This window comes from Lagopus muta, chromosome 2 (assembly GCF_023343835.1).
Source record: "Lagopus muta isolate bLagMut1 chromosome 2, bLagMut1 primary, whole genome shotgun sequence".
Taxonomy (NCBI): domain Eukaryota; kingdom Metazoa; phylum Chordata; class Aves; order Galliformes; family Phasianidae; genus Lagopus; species Lagopus muta.
The window spans coordinates 81,155,988-81,178,539 of NC_064434.1; the positions used below are offsets into that span (position 1 = coordinate 81,155,988).

The 22,552-nt window shown below is 37.4% G+C and overlaps 1 protein-coding gene across 2 annotated transcripts in view; it reads right to left on the bottom strand.

The window, feature by feature from the left end:
• Window positions 1-2,021: 2,021 nt before the first annotated feature.
• The window catches only part of KCNK5 (potassium two pore domain channel subfamily K member 5), a 34,856-nt gene continuing 14,325 nt past the window's right edge, over window positions 2,022-22,552 (bottom strand). For both annotated transcript variants that reach the window (XM_048935804.1, XM_048935805.1), the window contains exons 2-5: window positions 10,421-10,532; window positions 8,913-9,079; window positions 7,781-7,949; window positions 2,022-7,126 (exon numbers count right to left, since the gene is read on the bottom strand). In XM_048935804.1, coding sequence (XP_048791761.1) covers window positions 6,306-7,126; window positions 7,781-7,949; window positions 8,913-9,079; window positions 10,421-10,532 — 1,269 coding nt within the window. In that variant the 3' untranslated portion in view covers window positions 2,022-6,305. The remainder of the gene's footprint in view (window positions 7,127-7,780; window positions 7,950-8,912; window positions 9,080-10,420; window positions 10,533-22,552) is intronic.

Consider the following 22,552-nt stretch of genomic DNA (forward strand, 5'->3'; position numbering starts at 1 on the left):
AAAGCAATCCTTTAGCAAGCCCTGTAGGTATCTCATGCTATACAAGACTGATAGGTAATAAACATAACTGAGCAGAGAGGTAAACTTGGCATGGGTCTGCAAGGAAAAAACAAGACTGACTGTTCGCTTGAGTGTGTCTATGATGGGTGCTGGGAAGAGGCAAGAATCCTCCTCACCATCACTTGCGTATAATAATATAACATGGCAGCCTGGAAATTGAACACAGGGAGTATAGGTGAGACCTGTGCTGCAGCAGGGCTGGGTTTGCTTCCTCCCACCCACCCATTGCTCCCCCTTGTTCCTCAGGAACAGAGGAACAAAAAAGGAAGATGAATAAAGAGGAGAAAAAGACAGGGTCCACTGCAAAGCTAGGCAGGCTATGAGGAGGAGGCCAGCTAGTCTGCTTGCTGGTCAGAAGCATACTCTGTGGGATTTTTCTTGAAACAGGAAGAAGCCAAAGCCTAATGAACACTGTGCTCTGCCCAAGCCATTATTCCTAGATAATACAGTATTAATAACCTTACCAGGGAAAGCTTGAAGCTAAAGTTTAAAAACAAACACATAGAAAACTGCATGCTGAAAGGCACAAGGTGTAAAACGTAAACATAAGGCAACTCTTCCAGATCAAGCTGTAGGACAGGAGCCCTCCTCTGCCTTTCAGATCTTTGCGTAATTGCCAAAAGAGATTCAACAGGCTCTTCTAAATTTTCATCCAGCTTCAGGAGATTGTCCTATAGAGACTGAGGTAGCAGTCCCTTGTGTAACAGAGCCCCAACCAGCAGCTTTCTGCCTGCTGTATCACTGTTTTCACCTTCCAGAATTAAAGGCGTGAGTTCTGAATTTCCATGAACTAAAGGTTGCTGGTATCACATTGCACCACACATTATAAAGACCTACGATATGTGCTCAAATTCAATTTTTTCTAAGTGCCAGCTGGTCTGTGATTATATCTATTAAGCTATTACGTTCAGAGAAACCCACAGCCAGCCACGGACTGTAAGAACAGGCACATAACAAATACAGGTTTATCCTGTTTTCCTACTTCTTGCTACCCTATCTCCTTGAAATTACTAACTCTCTACTAAAATACTGAGAGCTGTCTGTGAGCTCTAGCCTGCTCAGATATGATAGAAATGTTATCAAGTACACATCAGACTATGCTATGTCCTACCGTGGGCATCATGAGAGAATTCCTACCTCCTTTTCTTTGGTTCTCACAGGCATCAGCCACCAATCTGGCATCTCTTTTTCCTCTGCTACTTGTTCTCTGCTCAGTGAGCTCTTCTGGGGACAGGGAGAAAACGCAGAGGTTGACTACCCTTACTCAAATCACGACAGCATCCACCTTTCCCTCCTGTACTTATGCATCTCCCACCGTTCCTAGCTCACATCTCACTCCTTTCACCCCGTTGCCCAAAAGCTGTCTTTACTCCCTCAGGCTGAGGTTGGCCCAGTTTCTGCAGGTATCTCCATCTCTATCATGTGCATCACTGAGTCACATTTCGTGACACATTAAGGCAAAAGGTTATCTATTTTCTAAGGCATTTTAAGGCAACTGCTGCAGTTGAAACACTGTAAATGCTTCCAGACCTGCAGAATACGAACAGTTGCTAAAATCCTCGTGAAAATTCATTAACTGACACTCAGACATTTTAATGGCTCTGGGATGAAATGCAGACAGCAGTCACTCCTACTTTATCACACTGCTGATCAATGAAAACTTCCTGTCTCAGTATACCTTCTGTGAAAATAAACAGCCTTGTGAAAAACAGTGCCATAGAATAAACTTTCCTACCTTCTTCAATAGCTGCCCAAAATGCTTGTTGTATTATATTTTGCTGAGCTGTATCTGTATCAAATTGCAGACTAGACGCTACTGAACTGGTCACCAATATTCCTTGCTTTATCAGCTCCGTACGCCTTCAAGCTCTTTGGAACAGCACCAGTCTTATCTGTCAGGTGCATTACAAATACAGAGATGTAAGAAGAAACTTCATTTCTTGACTGCCATTCACCCCATGTCAGAGAAGGTAAATGTTAAAACTTTTATTGCAAAATATTAAAATAAATTACATTTTAAAAGACTTAGCAAATATTTACATACAGTGTGATTCCAGTGACAATCAGCAACAAAGAACAGACAGGCATATTATGGAGTGATAAAGAAAGAACTGTACAAACTTCAAAAGCCATATGAAAGACAAGCTTATTTTTTTTAAACATAAATCCATCACAAATGGAATGAATCTCAGGAGGCACAAAAATTACAAGTCTACAACAGAATTCTTGGTTTTCTGTTCAGGTCAACTGACTTGTATATTGCTTTTTGCTCTCCTCATCAGTAATGCTTGTCTGTTTCTACTTTATTCTCTCAGTTCAACTGGAGAAAAATATCTCACAATATACAACTGTGTCACCATGGATCTGTTATCAATCTATGGTTTTATTTCTGTATGTTTTCTGAAATCCATTGCCAGCAACAGATTCAAAAAGCACTAGTTCAGAAAAAAAGTAACACACCACTTCTTATATTTCCTTAGCAATTTCGTACCAGTGTCATCAGATCTGTCAGATTGCCTGTTGTGAGATTTATATCTGAAAAAGCCACCCTTCTGCTAAAAACAGGCTTCAATAGCATAGGACAAATGCAAGAAGTGTCACGATGTCGTGAAGGGTGAAGTCACCTGGTCTATAATATTAAAAAGGACCTTTGTAGGAACAAACATTTGTTGTCATGTTTCCAGATTTTATTTACTTATTAATGAATTGGCTTATCTTGGTAAAATTAGCAAGTTACTGTTGTGGAAGTAGACCCATGCCTCACATGATGCAACTGAAAATACAATCTACTTGTAGGCAATAATCAGAAAGTTTTCAAGAAGAGTTTTCACTTCTATTCATTTGTTTTCTATATTGCTTTTAAGTGTTCTGTTTTTTAAATTAACTCCTCTTTCAAGTAGGAGATCTACCTCACCTATAAAAAGTAATTACATTGCATTAAGAGATCAGCTAATTAGTCAAATGAAATCTTATGTGGCATTCAAAGAAAATGTTTCCAGATTGACCAGATAAATAAAATAACTACAAAGCTGTATGAAGTAGCACTGGGGAGTTCATTCAAATTAACCAGAGGCACTTGGGAAGCTGAATAGCACAAAATCCAGCCTGGACACTCCTCTACATCACTCTTCTCAAGACATGGAAGACAGGCAGACAATAAACTTCTGGCATAGCACTTCAATACATTTGAGATGGCACCATAATTTTAAAAACCCTGGGAAATGGTTAAAATTTGTGGAGAGAGCCAGCATGAAAACTGTGTGCCAAATAAAACCCTCCAAAACACTCAGAATAAGCAGGGCTTAACAAGACCAATTGTGTTGGCTCCTGTGTAAAAACGATTTGTTTTTCTCCCAATAGCAGGACTGCATTAAGGCACATGATGGGATGTCTTGAGAACAGTTTTGTGAGGTGTTTCCCCAAGAAAGTGGGAATTTTGTTCTTTTTAAAATAAATTTAAACCATTATTTTAAATCTCACTATATATACATACAGTCTACATTGACTACACTTGGAAAGGCCAAAGAGCCACATCTAGCTTGATAATACGAAACAGATACCAGCCATTCTCAGCTCTGGCACACAAGTGCAGCACTCTGCAACAGAGAATGGAGAGCTTGTGCTCCAGTGTGCAACATCCCTCCCAATCATAGCCCAGCCAAATGTCTGGGTTGTATTATTTCTGTATTGAACAGAAATTTATTCACTTACTTTTTTGAAATGAAGATCAAGCCTTGACTATGCTTTTCCATTTCATACAATTTCAGCAAGCTTCTTCTCTCCTTATTGTTGTGAGCTTAATAATTGTTGCTAAAACTTCAATCTTTGCATCAATAATGGAAGACAAGTTGGAGAACAAAAAAGCTATAAGGAGTGCTTTCTAATTTTCTTAAAAAAAAAAAAAAAAAAAAAAAAAAAAAAAAAAAAAAGAAAAAGAAAGAAAAAGAAAAAAAAAAAGGCTAGACTTGCTGCTGTACCAGGTATGCCTTCTTACCTAACATATCTTACAGCTACAAGATACAGCTGTCAACCACGCTCCTTCAGATATAAAAGAAGTTGAAGGAGGGCTTGGAGTCATTTAAAAACAATGCAGAGGTGTGTACATGGTGGGGGAGTCAATTAGAATTAAACCAGAATCTTCTTGATAGCACAAGTCAAATTCATCCAGCCACCCCTACTGCAAATGGCAATAACATATACAGTTGGATTTGAAATTACAATCTCCCTTCACCGATCAAATACACATTAACATCTGACTCCAACTACACCGATGCCACATTTTTGTCAGTAAGACAGTTCACTTTCTATTTGAGAAATCTCATATACGTGGAAGATTAAAGACAGAATAAAAGAGAAAGACAGTCCCTTGTTTCACAGTCATGACTTCAAAACTTCTTGTCAGCAGGATATCCAGAGTGCCAGTTTCCAAAGGAGAGGCCAGCAATTGAAGCTGCAGCCAATATTCGCAGTTATTACAAAAGTCTAGTAATTAAAGATTAGCACTGCAAGATTCCATATGCTTTTCTTGCAAAGCTAGCAAGTCTGCCAGCATTACACTGAAAATGAGAATGAGACAACTTTAACTGTTCACTGAACTTTGAAAACTTCAGGACATAGAGCAACGACATAAATACAGTGAAACTATACAAAATAACAGAACTTGACATACTAAGGTTCAAAGGCCTTGGCTATTTTCTGTTCCAAGTATATCAGATATAACCATAGTCAGTTCTTTTTGCCAGCATGCAATCAAGAACCATGTTTGTGAGAGCTGTCAGGGTTAATGCATGGTACAGAAAATGAAAGAAAAATAAAAACCATGGTATAATTTTCTTTGTAGCCAAAATAATTTGGGCTTAAACATTATTAAAAGAGATAAGTCCTTCTCAGTCAAAAGCCCATTTCCAACCCAAATTACTTTCAGGAGTTTAGAGCCAAAGTCCCATTTAAAAAGTGACTTAAGTTCTCAAGTCACTTTATCATATCACAGTTTTGCACAGGATTTGATGTTGTTCAGCCTTCTTGAAAGTAGGATAGAATAACCATTGCATATGCACATAGGTCAAACTGTAAAACAAATCGAATAAGCAAATTATAATCAACTGTTTCAAAAATCATCTCTCATTCAAGTCTAGTCTGAAGTACCAAGGCTGGGAGGAACATCAAATAACAATACTGACTAACACACTGCACAGTTCAGCAGTAGTGCTACAGGTCTATTCTGACAGGCATTAGCGCGTTTGGAGAATATCTGTGTCTCCAAAGGCAATTTTTTACCCTCAGACGAACAGCATCACTGAAACTTCAACTGCACACACATAGATACTGTATAAAGTTCATTCAAGTATTTCCTCTAGGAAATGGACAGTGGAAGGACACTTTCAACATTAAAAAGTTGCATCTTGTTTGTGCTCCTACAGGCTTTGATCAGTAGGTCCTCCAGTCTCCTTACTCTTCAACAGTTCTGGGGCTGAGTTGCAGTTTAGCAGCCCAATTGGTAAGCTTCATCCCAGATATTTCTTCCTTGTTAGAGAGCTCCTTCTCAATCCATTCCATGGAATTTTAAATATTAATATTTTATTCACAAAATTGCAATTCATTATAATTTGGCAAGCACAGACATATTCTAGACAGATGTTTTAAAGCTTCCTCCTCAGTCTGCCAGCACACCTCAGCTCAGATCTGTTTGTCTCTAGTGTTCCATTTAAAGTTTCTCATCAAGAACAACTTGTGGTTTCACCATTTTTTGTGGTAACAACGAGTACCTTTTTTAAAAAGCAAACCTCTTGCTTCCATTTCTGATCAAAGCGTTACTTAGATCCAGGTTTTCAGAGGTGAAGGGCTAGTGGAGTAACCGAACACATTTGATGCCTGAAACAAACTCTTTGCAACTGTGTAGTTACACTCCCAAACTAATTAATTCCTCAATGAAATGCATAAACGCAGAGCAGGTCCAGTGTATTAACTAGTCTTTTTTTGTCTACTTTGTTTGAGAACCATAAAATTCCAAGAAGGAGTCAGACTCCTAATTCAACTGGTATTTTACAAGTTTTTTCAGATAAACATAGCAGATGGGCTCAGAAACCAACTTAATATAGGAAAAAGGACACTGCAGGTTATTAGTTTGGGACTTGCTTTTGTTTTCAAAGAGACAGGAAAAGCTGCAAAAACAAGCTTTTCTCCTTGCTCTGTTAATTTCTTCGATATGCATTGATCATTTTCAGAAAACCACTACTAAGTTCACTTCACGTTGCAGCCTTTGCATTGCTTACTGTATTATATTCATTCATCAGTTGTTCATAAGGCACAGAAAGTTCTAGCTCATTGTTGGTAAAGGTAGATTCATCAGACGATGGGAATTTTACTAGGTTTTTTGCAATTTCAGGTTCCTCTACAATATTATCATCCATTGAGGATTTTGAAGTTTCCTCATCATCTGAGATATCTTCCTCTTCATCATCATCCTCATTTACAAATGTTATATTTGCATTCTCAAATATTAAGGGTCGATAGTCTCTGGAATCCCATACTTCACCTTCTTCTTCACTTATCCTGTCCAGCTGGTTTACAAACATGTTTCCTTCAATAGGACTGTCTCCAATACGTTTATCATGCAGATGTCTCAAAACATGACCATTTTGAATGTCCAGGGAAGACTCATCATACTCAAATGACTCTGACTTTGTGTAAGTCACCTGAGCATCTTTAATGGCATTCTGCATATTTTGTTTGGTATTTTCTACTTTAATAATCTTGTCATTGTTTGTCTTCAGGGCCTTCTTTCCAATTTGCTTGATAAGATCATTGTATGTCTCTTCCTTTTTCGAAAGGAAGCTGAAAATGTTCACATCTTTTGAGGTACCCATTTGAAGGGGTTTTTTAGACCGAGGATGGTTGTCAAATGACTCCTTTCTTTTTTTTCTCCGTTTCTTGATTGCTTTGTGGACTTCTACAAACATACTGACCTTCCAGTTGACAAAGAGTGAAAGCCAAGCTAGTCCCAGATAGATCCACAATTCCACAAAGTATCTGTAAAGGGCATGATAGTTTGCATCTGGATTTACACCTAGAAAGAATTAAAAAAACAAGAACATTAGAAGCGGATTTGCAGCTGAGTTATTACCCTGAGAAATACTCCATTCCACTCTAGCAGAACCTACTTCTTAAAACACTGCTTTGTGCAGTGGTGACCAGGGATCTGAAACCCTCTGACAAAGTTGATTGTAGGTCTTCCACTTCTTAGCTGCATGTAATGTGACCATTGGACTACAATGTCAAATGGCAGCACACACTCCACGTGTTTGGAAAATTATAAGCATTCCCTCAGTCTTTAAAATATGGATATAGGCACTTGAGAAAAGGATTCAGCATTTCCTGCTTAACTAGTTCTAGACAGCTGCCCAAAAATTATCATTTAAGAATGACATGCCCCTTTAAAGGTGCTTAACTGTTGTAGTAGATAGGAAAGCTTCATGCCTGAAATAAGAACCTAGGGAAGTTGAAAGGACTACAAACTCCAGAGCTTGCCTTCAGACTAAGTCCAGTAAAGGCCTTATGTATCTAAGCCAAGATGGAAAAGCCAATTAGAGCAGTACATAGTTTTTATTGAGTCTTTTATTCAGAAAAAAGTGTTCTGAAAAGCTTTTTAGAATTTGAGTTTAGAAGCAGAATTGCCATACTGTACATGTAGTGAAACAATACATGAAAAATAATTACTTACCAGCAACAAAATCTCCAAATCCTATGGTAGTGATAGTAATGAACGAGTAATAGAGACCTTCAATGTAATCCCATCCTTCAGTCACCATAAAGACGAAAGGAGGAATAACCAGATGGACCAAGACACCCCAAACAATGAAAATAGCTGTGCATGTAATTTGTGCTTTCCTCTGTAAAGAAAGAGGGAAGAGTCACGCAAACAAATCTTATTTTCCATTCATGGCACTGAGCATCATGCAACAGTACCAGCCATTTCAGATTTTGTGCTAGAAGTTTATAAGTCATCACTAAAGGTCACTGACTGCTGTGAACACAACTGTATTTTAGTGAATACTATAGGTGATAGGACTGGATGATCTTGAAGGTCTTTTCCAACCTTGGTGATTCTGTGATGTCCTACAACAGTGCACATAGATCAGAACTGTTTGTGCTGCTTTTCTCCTATTTACATTTCCTACCATTTGCCACTCATTTAACCTCTGCACAAAGCCTGCTTCACAAAGCTGGGTACACACATTCGTTTCACCATCATACTCACACTTTCTCAGGTGCTAAACCTAGAAAATTCTAGCCATTTCTGAAATTAAGGCCTAAATCAATCCCACCCTGCTCCAGAAGCTCAGTTCTTGCATTCCCTCCCATTTTTGTGTGGTTATTAGAACTGAGATTAAACTCATCCAACATGAAAAACAAACAAAAAGGAAGTAATTGAGAACAAAATGTTTTTCAGCTGGTTCAGTGCATAACAGTAAAACGCTCATGCTAGCATAAAAACCAAAGGTAGAAGCAAAGCAGGACAATTTACTTCCACACTACAGGAGCTTGCAAGGAATGTTTGTGAAACTAAAGCCTCATCTACATTGATTCTATAGGTTTCTCATGCAGGGAGATGCATGTCTTCATAGAATTCATATTATTAAACGTTTCCGCAAGATATCATTTGCTAAAAGTTCTGGTAGAATTAACATATAGGATCTAGCCCTTCTCAATTATTTCTACACAACAACATTTAGGAAATTCATATTCGTAACAGTGTCTGTTTATTACCACAAGAACAGGTAAATTAAGGATAGTAAGCTTGATTTGTGCATCAAAAATAAACAGCAGGAAGATAAACGAGCAGAGGATCTTACCAGGCTTACTCCTCTTTTTGTCAGAAATTGGCCTAGCCTCTTGGCACGTCCTCCAAAGAACTTCCCCAGAGCACTGATCCACGTCAAGCACAGAGGAACTCCAAAGAGCCCATAAAATATGCAAAAGAGACGCCCAGAGGGTGTCTTTGGAGAAACATTTCCGTAACCTGAAAGAGATAAGTATGTGCGTGGCCTGTTCTTGTTGCAGAGAATTCAAGGCAATTCTACCTATACATTAAACAACACTGCGTGGGCTTCTGCTGTATCAGATGCTCCTTACTTCATCATATACAAGAACATTAGTCTATTCCAGCTGCTGATTTCCTGAACTTGGATGCCTTCCAACATTACTCCAGAAAATGTGTATTCCATTAGAGGAGGCTGAGAGAAGTACCACATTTTAAGTGCTCCCTGGATAGCATGCATCTTTTTCTTGACAACATGAGATAAACACGAGAAAAAAAACCTCATCCCAAAACCTCTAATAAGATTTCCCAACCATAGGCAGCATTTAAGGTTGAGCTTGAATCAACATTATGAAATGAAATTCACCCTGAAGTAAGCTTTCACGTGAAAGATCCATTCTGCACATTTACATTATGGCTTGGTGCCTTCCCAAGGTAAGGGTTTGAGTTAAGTGAGATGTGTGTTGTGACACTTCAACTCAGGCTCTAAAATCAGGAACCTAGTTTATGAACTTCTGCCAGAGTTTTCTTGTATAGCTGTGCTCCTGACTTCAGCTTTGCGTCATAAATTAAGTTATAAGCTGGGTATTGACAGCTTCAAGTAATAAATTAAAACACAGTGCTATATATGACCTAGAAGTAAGACTTCCATTTACACCAACCTCCAGACTCCTCTCTCTGGTTGATTTGCATTCCTGGATTTATTTTTATTTTTTTAACATTGTAGGTGTAGGAAGGGTGTAACAATAACTTCTAGCAAAAAATATATATATATATCTGTAGAAGCAGATGGCAGATGATTTTCAGCTCTGAAAATCTGTGTGTTAAATGCAGAGGATTTTATAAGCACAAGACACAGTCCTTGTTCTTTGCTTCCTTTTAGAGCTGGATTAAAAACAGTCTAGGTTGTTCTGAAAGCCAAGAATACTGCTAATTCAATAGCATATGAAGATTCATGTGAGCAACAGGACAGTTATGCAAAAAATCTGAGATGCACATGCTTTAAGTTAATATAAAGTTTTATAACGGTTTTGCTTAGGGATTTTATGATTTGTTAATTTAAGCATATTTATGAATGAAACTGCAGTGACAGCAGTCAACCCCAACAGCTCTTGAATCTTACTTATTAGAGAGAATACTCATGGGTACAGAAAAAGCCTAAGTGCCAAAAGACACTTTTCCTCTACAAACCTGCCTATGAACACATGTACTCTATGCAACTCCAGCCATATCAAGTTAATCCAGAGACTAGCTTGACACAGAAATGGAAGTGTACGAACACACTGGAGCATAAGGAAAACAGTTAGCAAAGTTTATACTTACCGATCGTAGTGATTACAGTAGCAGCAAAGATCACAGCATTAGGCCAGTTCCAGTTGTTGAAAGTGTTGTTCCCAGTGATGGCAACTCCCTGATCAGCAGCATTTGATACAACCTGAAAAACAAACAATAAGCAACTCTTCACAGTCATTCTTGGGAAATCCTGGCAGCCTGAAACAGAAACGTTTCTGTCCCTCGGACGTTTTGTCCCTTCATTTGTACTTGAAGAATGATCACATAAGTCCTTGTTTTTTGTGAAGGCCTGCCTAATATATTCACTAAATATAATTTTATGTGATTTTAAAAATTAGCTTCAGCTAGCAAGATGTAATACTCTGACATTTAAATAGGGGCTTTAATTAGAGATTAGCTCTGGTTTAACCTAAATGGATCTCTTCCAGAAATTCAACAATCCTCCAGACTGACCTAGCATTTAACATTTAGCATAGTCCTTGAACGTAGCTTAATATTTGAGACATCTTCAGAACTACTCTCCTTTTCAAAACTGTTACCTAAGTCCCATAAGACTTGAGTATAAGCAAGATGTCATAGAATCCTTGATAAAGACTGTGTAAGTAATGTTACCTTACGTGCTGTCCTTGGCAAAGTCAGACAATCTATAAGTCAATGTAAATACATTTTTCAGACAAATTAACACTTTTGCAAAGTATTTCATGCAAGAGAACTCTAATTGTCTTTGAATTCAATTCTTTTTCATCTCATCTTTGTATCTGCAAAGCATTTGTTTCCAGCATTTTGGGGAAGAAAGTGACGTTATTGGCATTTTCACTGATTTAGCAAGGGTGGTTTTTCAACATGCATTCAGGTCTTTGGGTGCTGAAAAATTATTAACTGTCTTCGCCTTTGGTAAGAAGAGACTTGGAAGATGTAGCCTCCCTTGGCTTTCTAGAACTTGACTACACAAAATGCTCTGATACAAGAACCCGATGATTTAGTACAGAAAGTCAAAGCTTAAATCAAAATCTCACATCTTTCTGATTTAGACATTCTAGCTCCCTGAACTGAGAGCATCAGTTTATTACATTCTCTTGAAAAATCCCAAGTTATTTATATCTTTCCTCTGTCACATTGTGCTGCTGTTAAAGCCCTCCCAGGTTGCTCTGCTTTTTTCCCTTCAGTGTAAATTGACGTGGCCAAACCAATACTCAAAGGCTACATAGAGATAGGTAAAAAGCCCAAACAGCTGATTTACAATATCATTCCACTTCTCACCTCTCTCCCTTGATAAGCATTGAACACAGAAACTTTCTCAAGCTAAATACCTTTTGACGCAACAGGTGGGATTTACCTTAAACTGGTAAGAATTTATAAAGGTACGTACAAACAGCCCTTCCTTCATTTGCCCCTTCCTTCCTTCCTACTTGATTAAGATCTAATCTTGGACCCAGAAGAGACTCAAAACAAAGTTCAATTGCTACTAGAAACACATACAAGTTAGCACAAGTTTTAATTATTCTTGAGACTTATTACATTTCACCACCCTTCCACTGTAATAAAAATGCCCTCAAAGAGAACATGCTGTACATATACAAGATGCAAACAATTTAATTAAAAATGCACTTTCAACATACAAGCTATTATAGAAGATAAAAGGATGAGCATTGAAAGTGAATAAAGGTACAGAATTAGACCTTTCTGCCGGGAAATTGAACGTGTATGTAAGGCTGCCTGCAGTCTTTCCGTAGCCAGCAGGCTCTGGACAGAAAAGGATGCAGACAGAATTCTCACTAATGAAGTCATTCGTCATAAGAAAGTAGTGCTGAAGAAATAGCCTTAAAACAGACTTGTTTGAGAGCAGAAAAAGTGAGCCACCCTCTTCCAAAAATATTTGAGTCAGCTATGGGAGACCACAAGAGTTTAGCTAGCAGAGACCAAAGTAGCTTCATTAATTCCTGCGGTTTGCAAACGAATTACCTGAAAGTCCCCAAAAACATTCAAAACACCTGATAGACCTATCATCCCTTAAAAGAGGACTTGACTTCTTCCATTATCCAGCAGACCTCCGCAATGTTATATCAAACACGATTTCTCCAGTTATTTTCCATGCTATTAGCTCACTTGGATTTTATTATTATTTTCTCACAGAGCAACTGATCTCATAAGAGACACACTGAGGTATCTGTTTTCATTGTCACATTATCTCATTGTGCTACTCCACCTTCTGATCATGAGCTCAGTTTCCCACTACGCATGTACAGCTACTTTAAGATCTGCCAGTGCTTGAGGTCTAGAGTTATAAAGAGGCTCAGACTCAAGGGAGAAAGCTGCTGGATTGATTAGCTGCCCTTCACATCCAGCCTGTAAGCATTTTGGGGTAGAGGTGGCAAGCTATCTGAGCTTTATAAACACTACATTTTTACAGGCTCTCTAATGATCAAGTTGACTCAAGATTTACCAGGAATCACTAGGACTACTTTGTTAAATCTCCTGTAACTTGAACAAAGGAGTTCACCTGAGATACTTTGGGAACATGCCACTTGCATCCACTCCACAGAAATAATGGTATGACTGAGAAGTTCTAAAAACAACCTTAAAATAGAGAAAAGAAGCCTTGGCCCCAAATATATAGATATGTTCCTACCTCTCTTAGTTGTACTTCTGTGTCGGCTACTTAGGGGCAAGCCCAGAACAATGACAAGGTCTTCCCAAACTGGGAAGACACATGCTAAGATACTAGATACTAAGGTAAACTAAGCTAAGATACTACATCTTCAAATAGCCTTTTTCCTACTGACCTGTGTCAAAGTTTGCTAGAGAAAACCAGCAGCTTTTGCACTTTAAGTTGGCATCATTTCATATTTGGAGTGAAATTTGAGACACTGTATAAAAGGTTGTCTGGATCCAAAACGATAAGCAATAGGAAAACAGAGAACTACTGAGATACTTGTGGTCAGATGAATTAAAGAGACAGGAAAAATAAAAAGGCTATATGAAGTTGAGCAATTGATCCTGCCCCATAGACACCTTATCACAAACAAAAGGAATAGCCAGACACCGTTCAGTGCCAAGTCTCCTTTGACGAAGCTGAAGCCTCCTGTGTTGTTCAAAGTATTCCTTAGAGATCTGACACACAACCTTACTGGTGGCTTAAAAGTTCTCCCAGTGGCATGAACGATTTTCTTTTGCATACACTAATTGTTTCACCATAAGCAACGAGAAGTAATTGAACCATTAAGCCTGAAATGGTTCATCCTACTCTCAAGAGCTTTATTGTGTCTTCCCTACACAAAGGGCTGGGGCATCCTAGAGCAGACCCCATAAAAGCAATAAATGATGTGTCTGTTCAGTTCTCCTGAGCTTTGTCTCACTTCCAACTTCAAAGGAACATGAAATCATTTAATTTCTTTAATCTATGGGGTAAACTCTTGACACACAGAGGAACACTGAGAACTATTAACCTACCATGCAGATCTTCCTACAAAACATGGAGCTTCAGCAGCAATCTTATTCTTCTGTAATGATATCCACATCCCTTATGTAATTTGTAGAGGACCAAAAGCAGTACGGTAGTCATCAAATCATAGGTATGTATAATACTGACAACTTAGCCAAGTATAATAAAATAGTCCAGAGTCATAGGAGTTGGATTCATAACGATCATATGAAAATCCATATTGTTATTTTTAAATCAAAATAACAGGATTTGAGCCCCGGCAATCACAGCATTGCTGTATTGACTTTGATTTCACACAAGGCATTTCAGCAGAAGCATAATCTCTTCTGCTGGTCAAATACAGATGCAAAACTTAAAGCCACATCTGTTTATATGCAGATTCTTTCCGCAGTGTTTGAGAAGGCTACAGCTGTGATGTGATTCCCAAAACACAATACTCAACAACTCTGGTCATGGGTTTTGTTTTGTTTAAAGAAAACAAATAAAAAAAGTAAACCAAAAAACTCTGTGCTGGTAAAGCCTTTGCAAAGAAGGATCTGAAATATGCAATGAATTATAAAGGCACAACTCCAATAAACAAACCAGAATTCATAAGGAAACTGATCACCCATCAACCTCCAAGAAGTCCATTTAAATGCCAGGTAATACCAATGGAGAGGCTTGAATTCTCAGAAGTATGAGTGACATTCATAATATATGCATAGACAAAATAAGTTGTTGTGACTACATCCAGCAACTGAAAACAAATAGGAAAAGTGGTACAAGAAATTGTATGAACATTTTACACAGCTTGCAAAATAAAGATCTCTCAAAAAATGAATAAATACATCCATGCCAAGCAAAATGTATACCCTTTCTATTTGTCTCCTGTGGTTTTTGCAGTTACATAGCTACAGCTATAAAGTTACAGTAGCAGTCAGCTGTTTAGAATAATCAGATTTTATGCAATCAAAACATATTTAATTGTTAATGCTTATCTTTACAATAACAATAATAAAAAAATGAGTCAAGACAGATCCATATTACAAGATCTGGCTCATGTAGATAATATTGTTTTAGGATTACATGTAAATAGAGAAAAGAAGTGCTCTCAGTCATTCCTTTTCAAGAAAACATTTGCGTGTGGTCACAGCTAGATTGACAGAACTTCCTTGAACTCCTTGCTTAAACAGACAATACAGACACCATGGCCAGAAACGTCCTGCTCTGTTTGGCATATTGCACTTGGACACATGCTTGCATATTAAAAGCAGCAGAAGCAATTTCAAGAGCACAGCCTGAATTTATAAGTAATTTACAGCTAGATCAAAATTAGTATGTTAACAGCCAAATTAGGAATATGCCTGACTGGCAGCTATCACTGCTTCTCTATAGCTCTAGTTCATGGATCCAGTTTTAAAGCAACCAGCAAAGATTTTGTAAATTATTGTTCTGAAGCAGAAAATGTCAAGATCTGTTATTTTAAGCAACATTAGTTAAAGAAGAGGGGAAAAGAAAGAAAGAAGAAAAAAAGAATAGATTTAAGCCAACTGTCTCCACTTCTCTCCTTCCCCATGCTGATGTGTCCTGATTGAATGGAGGATGCTGCACATCAGAGAAAATACTTTCCTTAGTAAAGTATCTTGGCAGCAAGGGGTTTGGGTAAGGAAAGGGAAAGTTAAGCCAAGTATGCAACTAATGGTTTTACCAACACGTACAATTCGGAGCAGTGTTTTTCCTCAGTCATTTTTCCTGTCTGGATATATATAAGCAGTGATTTTTGAAAATTTTCAGTTGAAGTTCTCCAAAATCTTCATATCAACCTATATATTCTTGAAACTAAAATGTTTCATGCCAGCTTTCACTTTCAAAAATAGCTGCACTACTGAAGGTAGTCATAGACACAACATGGCAGAGCTGCAGAGAGATTGGAGAATAAACATGAGGTTAAACAACCTGACCTAGGTAGCTCAAAAGGCAGCTATTCTGATCTTTAGTAGGGCTGCTGCGTACAGTAAAATCAGAGCTCATCACTTCTGGAAGACAGAAGACATTCTTCGAGGAAACCAAAGCTTCAAGAATACAAAGCAGCAGCACTCCATTTGGACAGGAACATTTCTGCCAGCTATTCAGCATTTGGCACATTCTGTACTTAATCTACTTAGATTGGGTGTACGCAGCAAACTACGGTTGTAAATGTTCCCCCTATAGAATAGCTTTAAGTCAGCAGGAAAGTACGGACTCATGACTTCTGCCATCCATTTATTCCACCCCTACCAATACTGTAATGACAGGCTTATCTTGGTAGCTTACTTGAACTCCTAGTTCCTGGCAGACCAAACAAGCTGGCATATGACCAGAGCCAACACAACAAGCCTTTCAGACTGCCTTAGCCACTTGACAGTCTCTGCAGGACTATGGTAACCAGTAGGGTTTGGGATGGTTGACCTGTCATTTCCTTCTCAGCGTTATCTGCATCTGCAATATGAGTTTCATGTTTGTCAGGACAAGAACCACGCCAGATGTGAAAAGAAGACTTTTAGCTGAGTCCTGGATTTCCTACTTCACTTCTGTGGGGAATGGTTTGCGACCTTTTTTGTAGAAAGAAAAATAAGACAAGTGAACCATATTGTCTCGATCTAACAGGCAACACCCTTGTGTCTTGCTAACCTGTGAAAGTTTTACTGTCCTTTATTGACCTATGCAGAGAGTAAAGTTAGAAGGTGCAGGATATGAGTCAGCAGCACCTGCATCAGAAGGATGGTGAGAATGAATCAAACAATAAAAATTCCATGTTTATTAACGAGAACATCAGATAACTACACAAGCCCAAGTCAGGATGAACTGAGCATATGCATGTGAATCTGCAGGTTAATTCAACTGCTGTGCATAGCATTTCTTCCTACTAAGAGCTGCCAGGTTCTCTGCTCTGCTCTCATGCACATCCTAGCATTTGTAATCTATTTTAATCTAGATTAAATCTAATTTGTAATCTATTTTAATGAATGTAAGACTCAAAGTCAAACAGAAAGTTTTAACAACAGCAGTCATCTATCACAAAACAAAAACTGAAATTCAATCAAGAAATCAGAAGTAGTAATTGAGGGAATAATGTTAGATTACTTCTAGAAGAACAAAAACCACAACTCTGACCTTTGGTGTTGACAGATGTAAATAATGAACTTAAACAACCACATATATTAACATTACCTGAAAACTAAAGAGATCAATACTGACACACAGGATTCTCTCCCCTCTTGTTTTTGTTCTAGCCGAATTCATAGCCAAAATCAAACTCCGGAAAGCAAGTGTTAGTCCCAGTGTTTACATTCATATATAGAGCAACTACAAATAGCATGAGACACATGCTATTTGTTTTTCCCCTTGCTGTCATATACTGCCTTTAAAAATGCTTTATTAAGTGTTACTGCAAGTAAAAACTTTCTTTTTTTTTTTTTTTTTTTTTTTTTTTTGCATTTTTAAAATCAACAGTTAATCTTATAATACAGTTCCCATGAAAGGGCAAACTTTTGGAAGTTACAACTTGAAGAAAAGAAAAATACTGGCAAAATATGAGTTTACATACTTCCATAGAGGGTTTTCTTTCCAGCAACGCCAAAATTTAATCCTGAACAACATTGGGTTTCCATACACCTACTGACACAACATAACAATGTTATATTCTCAATTTTCCATAAACTATAAGCTCTCCTTAGCTCTTCCTCTTACCCACTTCAATATATCAGTGGATTTTAAAAAAAAAAAAAAGCTTTTATAGTTGTCTTTTGTTATTTAAATTCACTAGAGGTGAATTTAAATGATCCACTGATATTAGCATGCAAAACGGAAAGGTACATATATCAGTCAAACGTACTGTAGATACTACATTTTAGCCAAGAAGATTGTAAAACAGTCCTGAACTTGCTCTTTGGAAAAAGTTTAACTAATCTTGTTGATTCTTCATTTACACAGGCAGCTTCTCAGTGTTTCATGCTATTTGTGCAACAGTGCTTCCCATGTACATATTAATTGCAGATCCAAGACACCCTACAGTTGTTATTACTTTCCCTTCATTATGCTTAACTTTGGTCTGTCAGCAACTTGGACTTCCATCTAAGCATACCTTTTCTTACCTAATAGAGCCTCCAGCACATGCCACTTCATACAGTGCTGTCCCTACATCTAAGCCTGATATTTAAAGAATGCATGTAAATACATGCCTGGTCTTCATTTTGCATAGTTTTGTTACATAACAAAACAGCAAACCAAACGGTGTTTGCATCTGTTCATTTAGAATACAACACACCCAGAGGGCCTTCTTGATTTACTAACGAGCTTGCTTTGTCATAAATCTTTACAGATTTTTTTGAAGGAATAAATGCATAGTGGGGAAACTCCTGTTCTTAGACCTTTATGTGTCTTACAGTAATTGGTGTTTTTTTTTTTGTGTGGCTTTTTTTTTTTTTTTTTTTTTTTTTTTTTTTTTTAAATCAGACTTACTGGCGTTATTAGATGGAGAAAGAACAGAGTGGGTTGCACTGTCATTAGCTGGACTTTGAAATCACACAAATTCCAATGAGAGTAATTAAGTTCACACCATGAAGCTGGCCACAGATTAGTTGATTCCTTTACATTTATTGACTAGCAAAGTAAGCAGAACAGGGTGTCCAGTGAGAGCACTTGAAGACTATGGTGGTTTACACAGTTAAGAATACAAGATAATACAAAACAGAAATGGTCTTTAGATGAGGGAAAACACTCATAATAAGGGACTGCATTGCTGTAAGGGAACCCCATGTATGTCCTCCAAAGACATGACTGGACTTGAAGACCAGAAAGCGCTCCAATCAAATCCTTACATATCTTTTCTCTTGGAAAATACTGCTATTTGTTGTAGTTCTCAGGAAGCTTAACGTGGGGTTTATGTAGGTGTTCAGAACTGAGGAAGAATATAGAAATATCTCAAAGCAAACCAAGGTTGCTGAACAAATACATTATGATGACTATGAGAAAGCGACAGTTCATTGGACAAGCTTATTCATTCCTATTTGCACCTAAAATTACAATGGGTCAGCTGTTTTTTTTTTTTTTTTTTTTTTTTTTTTTTTTTTTTTTTTTAAATTCACAATAACCAGTATGCATAGAAAGGATTTAAAAATGAACATTCTTGCTACTGGTAGAAAACCACTGCATACAGACTTTCAAGAATATAGGGCGTGGAGTTTTTCAAAAGCACCTGTCCTTGTAAGCAACACAGTCATAAATAAAACTCCAGAGATTATAATATTACAAGTGCCTACCTTTATTCGGCTAATATCCTAAATAGCCATTCTGCCCTTGCAGAAGGCACCCTCTTTCCAATTATCCTGCTAAATAAAAAGGAGCTGTCCTCACTCTCCTCCCCAAGCACTGATGGAAGCTATTCCTTCCCTGCTGGCATCATTATTTTAAACACACCATCAGTTATGTGTTAAACAACAAAGGAAGTTCTTAGGTAGATTGAGTCTCGAACAAAACAAACTTACATATGGGCACTGGATTTTGTTTTACCTTTCTACAAGTATAATTTGTGAAGGAACATCATAAAATAATCTAAAATGTGTAGTGGGGACCAATCATCAAGATTTCTTAATACAAAACACTGAGTTGGAGGAGAGAGAAAATCACTTGCTTAGGCTGCAAAGGACATTTCTTACTGAAGACAGTACTGCAGGTGCAAACATTTTAATTCACATCCTACCTAGCTGGCAAAAAGAACCAGGGTAGAGAATGCTTATTCGTCACAGATAGGAACACTTGTTATTTCATTCTTCAAAGCACTCATTCATTTTCTTCTTGTTAGCTTGCAATTTAACCAGATTAAGCTATTCTTTAAAAAGGCAATGAGTTGATTGACTCATACACTGCAGAACAAGTCACTCTCTTCAAGCACAATCTCAATTTATTAGCCAAACACAAGAAGGTGGGAAAAGGTTTTCACATACAAAATTAGAAAATATGATTTAGCCTGATGTCAGCTTGTTATCAGAAGGTCAAGCAATAAATCAAGAATTTAGAGGAGACTTAAGAACTATCTCTGTACTTGCTCGAACCTGAAAGACTCAAAAAAATTTAATTGTAGCTAATATTTATGAGTCCAAAGTCCTCAGGACACAGTCCACTGGAAACAATTTGAGTCTATAATCAAATTAATTCTATGTTTTTGCTTGGCTATAGGGAAAGTAAGCAATTGTACCTGTAACTACCTACTTGAAATGATTATTAAAAAAAAAGACAAAGTGTGACCAGGATGAAATTCACAGACAGTGCCGGCATTAAATATACTCAATAGTCCTCTCTCCTCCTGCCCACCTGTAAATTAAAGCCAGATGCTCATGCACTGACCATTATAGTAGTTAACAGAGACGTAAATGCTAATCTCTGCAATGAGTTCTACCCTACTTACAGCCAGTCTTTGTGTTTGCTTCCACAAAGAGAAAGAATTTAAGTGTTCCTGTATTATTGTTCCTGTACTACAGAATCACCTGCTCAGTTAGCCTTATGTAGCTGGCCAAACATCAGCTTTCACTTCCACCTCAGCAACTAGCACCATCACCTCGTTATTCTCACTAGAGTAACACAAGCTTCATAGAATATTGATATTTTCAGCTATGCTTGGATAGTTACAACTCAGTAATAAACAACTGAGAAAGCTTGCCTGAGGACAGGATGCTTGACAAGATGCTTGTTTTAATTTTTATCCATTGGCATGGAGATTAAGGGTTAAGAGTTTTAAAAGAAACTGAAAACATCCCGGGAAATAATCTTCAATAACATGATAAGAAATTGTCTCTTGTGAGACAAACAAGTGAATGGAGAACAAATGTACCACTTAACCCTCCTGCCAGCTTCTGCAATACCTGCAAAAGAAAAGCAGTAGTTCCAGGAAAGGGTGTTGATTTAACAACAAAAACAGTATAATATGCCTTTAGAAAAGAACCACTGGTTTAGGTTGAATTATAGCATCCTAGCATCCCACAAAAGACAGCAGTCTGGCAAAATGCAGGTTAACATGTATGTCAACTAGATAATTTCCTTTTCCAGTCTACACTATAAACACTCACTCCTTCAATTAACCTAACGTAAGAGGTATATTCAAATAATTCTGTATCTTCAAATTGTATTTTATTGCCCTTGAAAGCAATATAGGTTTTGTCATCAGTTTTATTCACAGAAGATAAAATCTCATACAGAAAGCACGTGGGCTACAATAAATCACTGCAGTGCTTTAAGCATAGAAGTAATGATGGAGCAGTCAACTGTCAGACTGGATGCAGCTTCTAGAGTTGTTTACTGGCATCATTTCAGTCACTAGTGAAGATCAAAGATTAAATCATATTACCATTGGATTCAGACACACTGTAAATCAGGAGACCTTATAGACTTTGTCATGCCTTCAATACATAAATATCTTTTTCAAACATTTCTTGCACAGCTGACTTGACAGGCCTGAAAACAATTCTGACAACTGTAAATTGTATTATTGCTTTAGTTTCAAGAACAAGATACGTTAATGAAGAACAAAAGTTTAAAAATGTGGTATTTTAAAGGCTATATTTAAGATGTTCTAGGCAGCCATCACAATTTATTCCGTCTCTCCCACTCCCTGACATATGCAGTGCTATTGAAACCATGAGCAGCAGATGCAGAAGATATACATGCTTTTCACTATATCACGGCATCCAATTGTATATTTTAGACTTTTCAAAAACAGAAGCACATCAAGAAAAACAAAACAAGGAAAAGCTGGATGTTTGAAATCCTTTTCACTGATGTATTGCTGTCATTCTACAAAGCATTGGTGAAATTCACCTGGCATCATTTGCAGCCTTCTAGTCATCTGCCTTCAAGAAATGGGAACAGAAGCATAAAGGGACTAGAAGAATGAGGGGAGTCTTAAGGGCTAGCTAAAGCAATTTGGATTACTAAAAAATAAGGGCTGAGAAGGCAGGGCAGTCCCTTCTGATTGTGTACTAAATCAGAAACAGCAAAAGCCATTTAAATAAAAAAAACAGTGTTGGCATAACAATAAAAACTGAGCACAAACAAAACTTAACTGTAAATTAAAACAAATTCTCAACCTAAGCAATAGTTTTTATTCAACCCATTAAGGATGGCAGCATAGATAAACTCCCCATCTACATCAAGCTCCAGCTTAATAGTGATTAGTTAAGTTTAATGAAAATATTTCTATAATATGGTGTCATGGTAAGATTTCAGATCTGAAATATTTATTGTAATTCTAATGCATTAGGTATTGTTCTACAGAAATATCTTCTTAGTAAGAAAGCTAAGAGTACTTCAGACAGACGTTATGAAAAAAAGTAAACAATTTCAGTGCTTTCTGTAGCACCTTTCAAAGGCATGCCAGAATTCTGTAGCACCGTTCATTGGCACGGGGCAGACTGAGCAAAGATAAAAGCTGCAGACTAAAACAAGTTACTTGGAAAGAAACAGCCGCAGTGATAAACAGAATAACAAGACTAGCAGCACTAGCATGATTTATATTTTTTTTTGAGGAAGACTTCTAATAAGCTTAAAAAAAAAAATCCTTAAAATATGGTACAAACATCATCAAGCAGATGTCATTTCCTGTAGTGGGTATACTAGTTGTTCAACACCATGGAAACAACACCCTCCTGATTTTGTAAAGCCTCATCTTAAGACTACATTTTAGATGTACATGCTAAATTTACTGATTT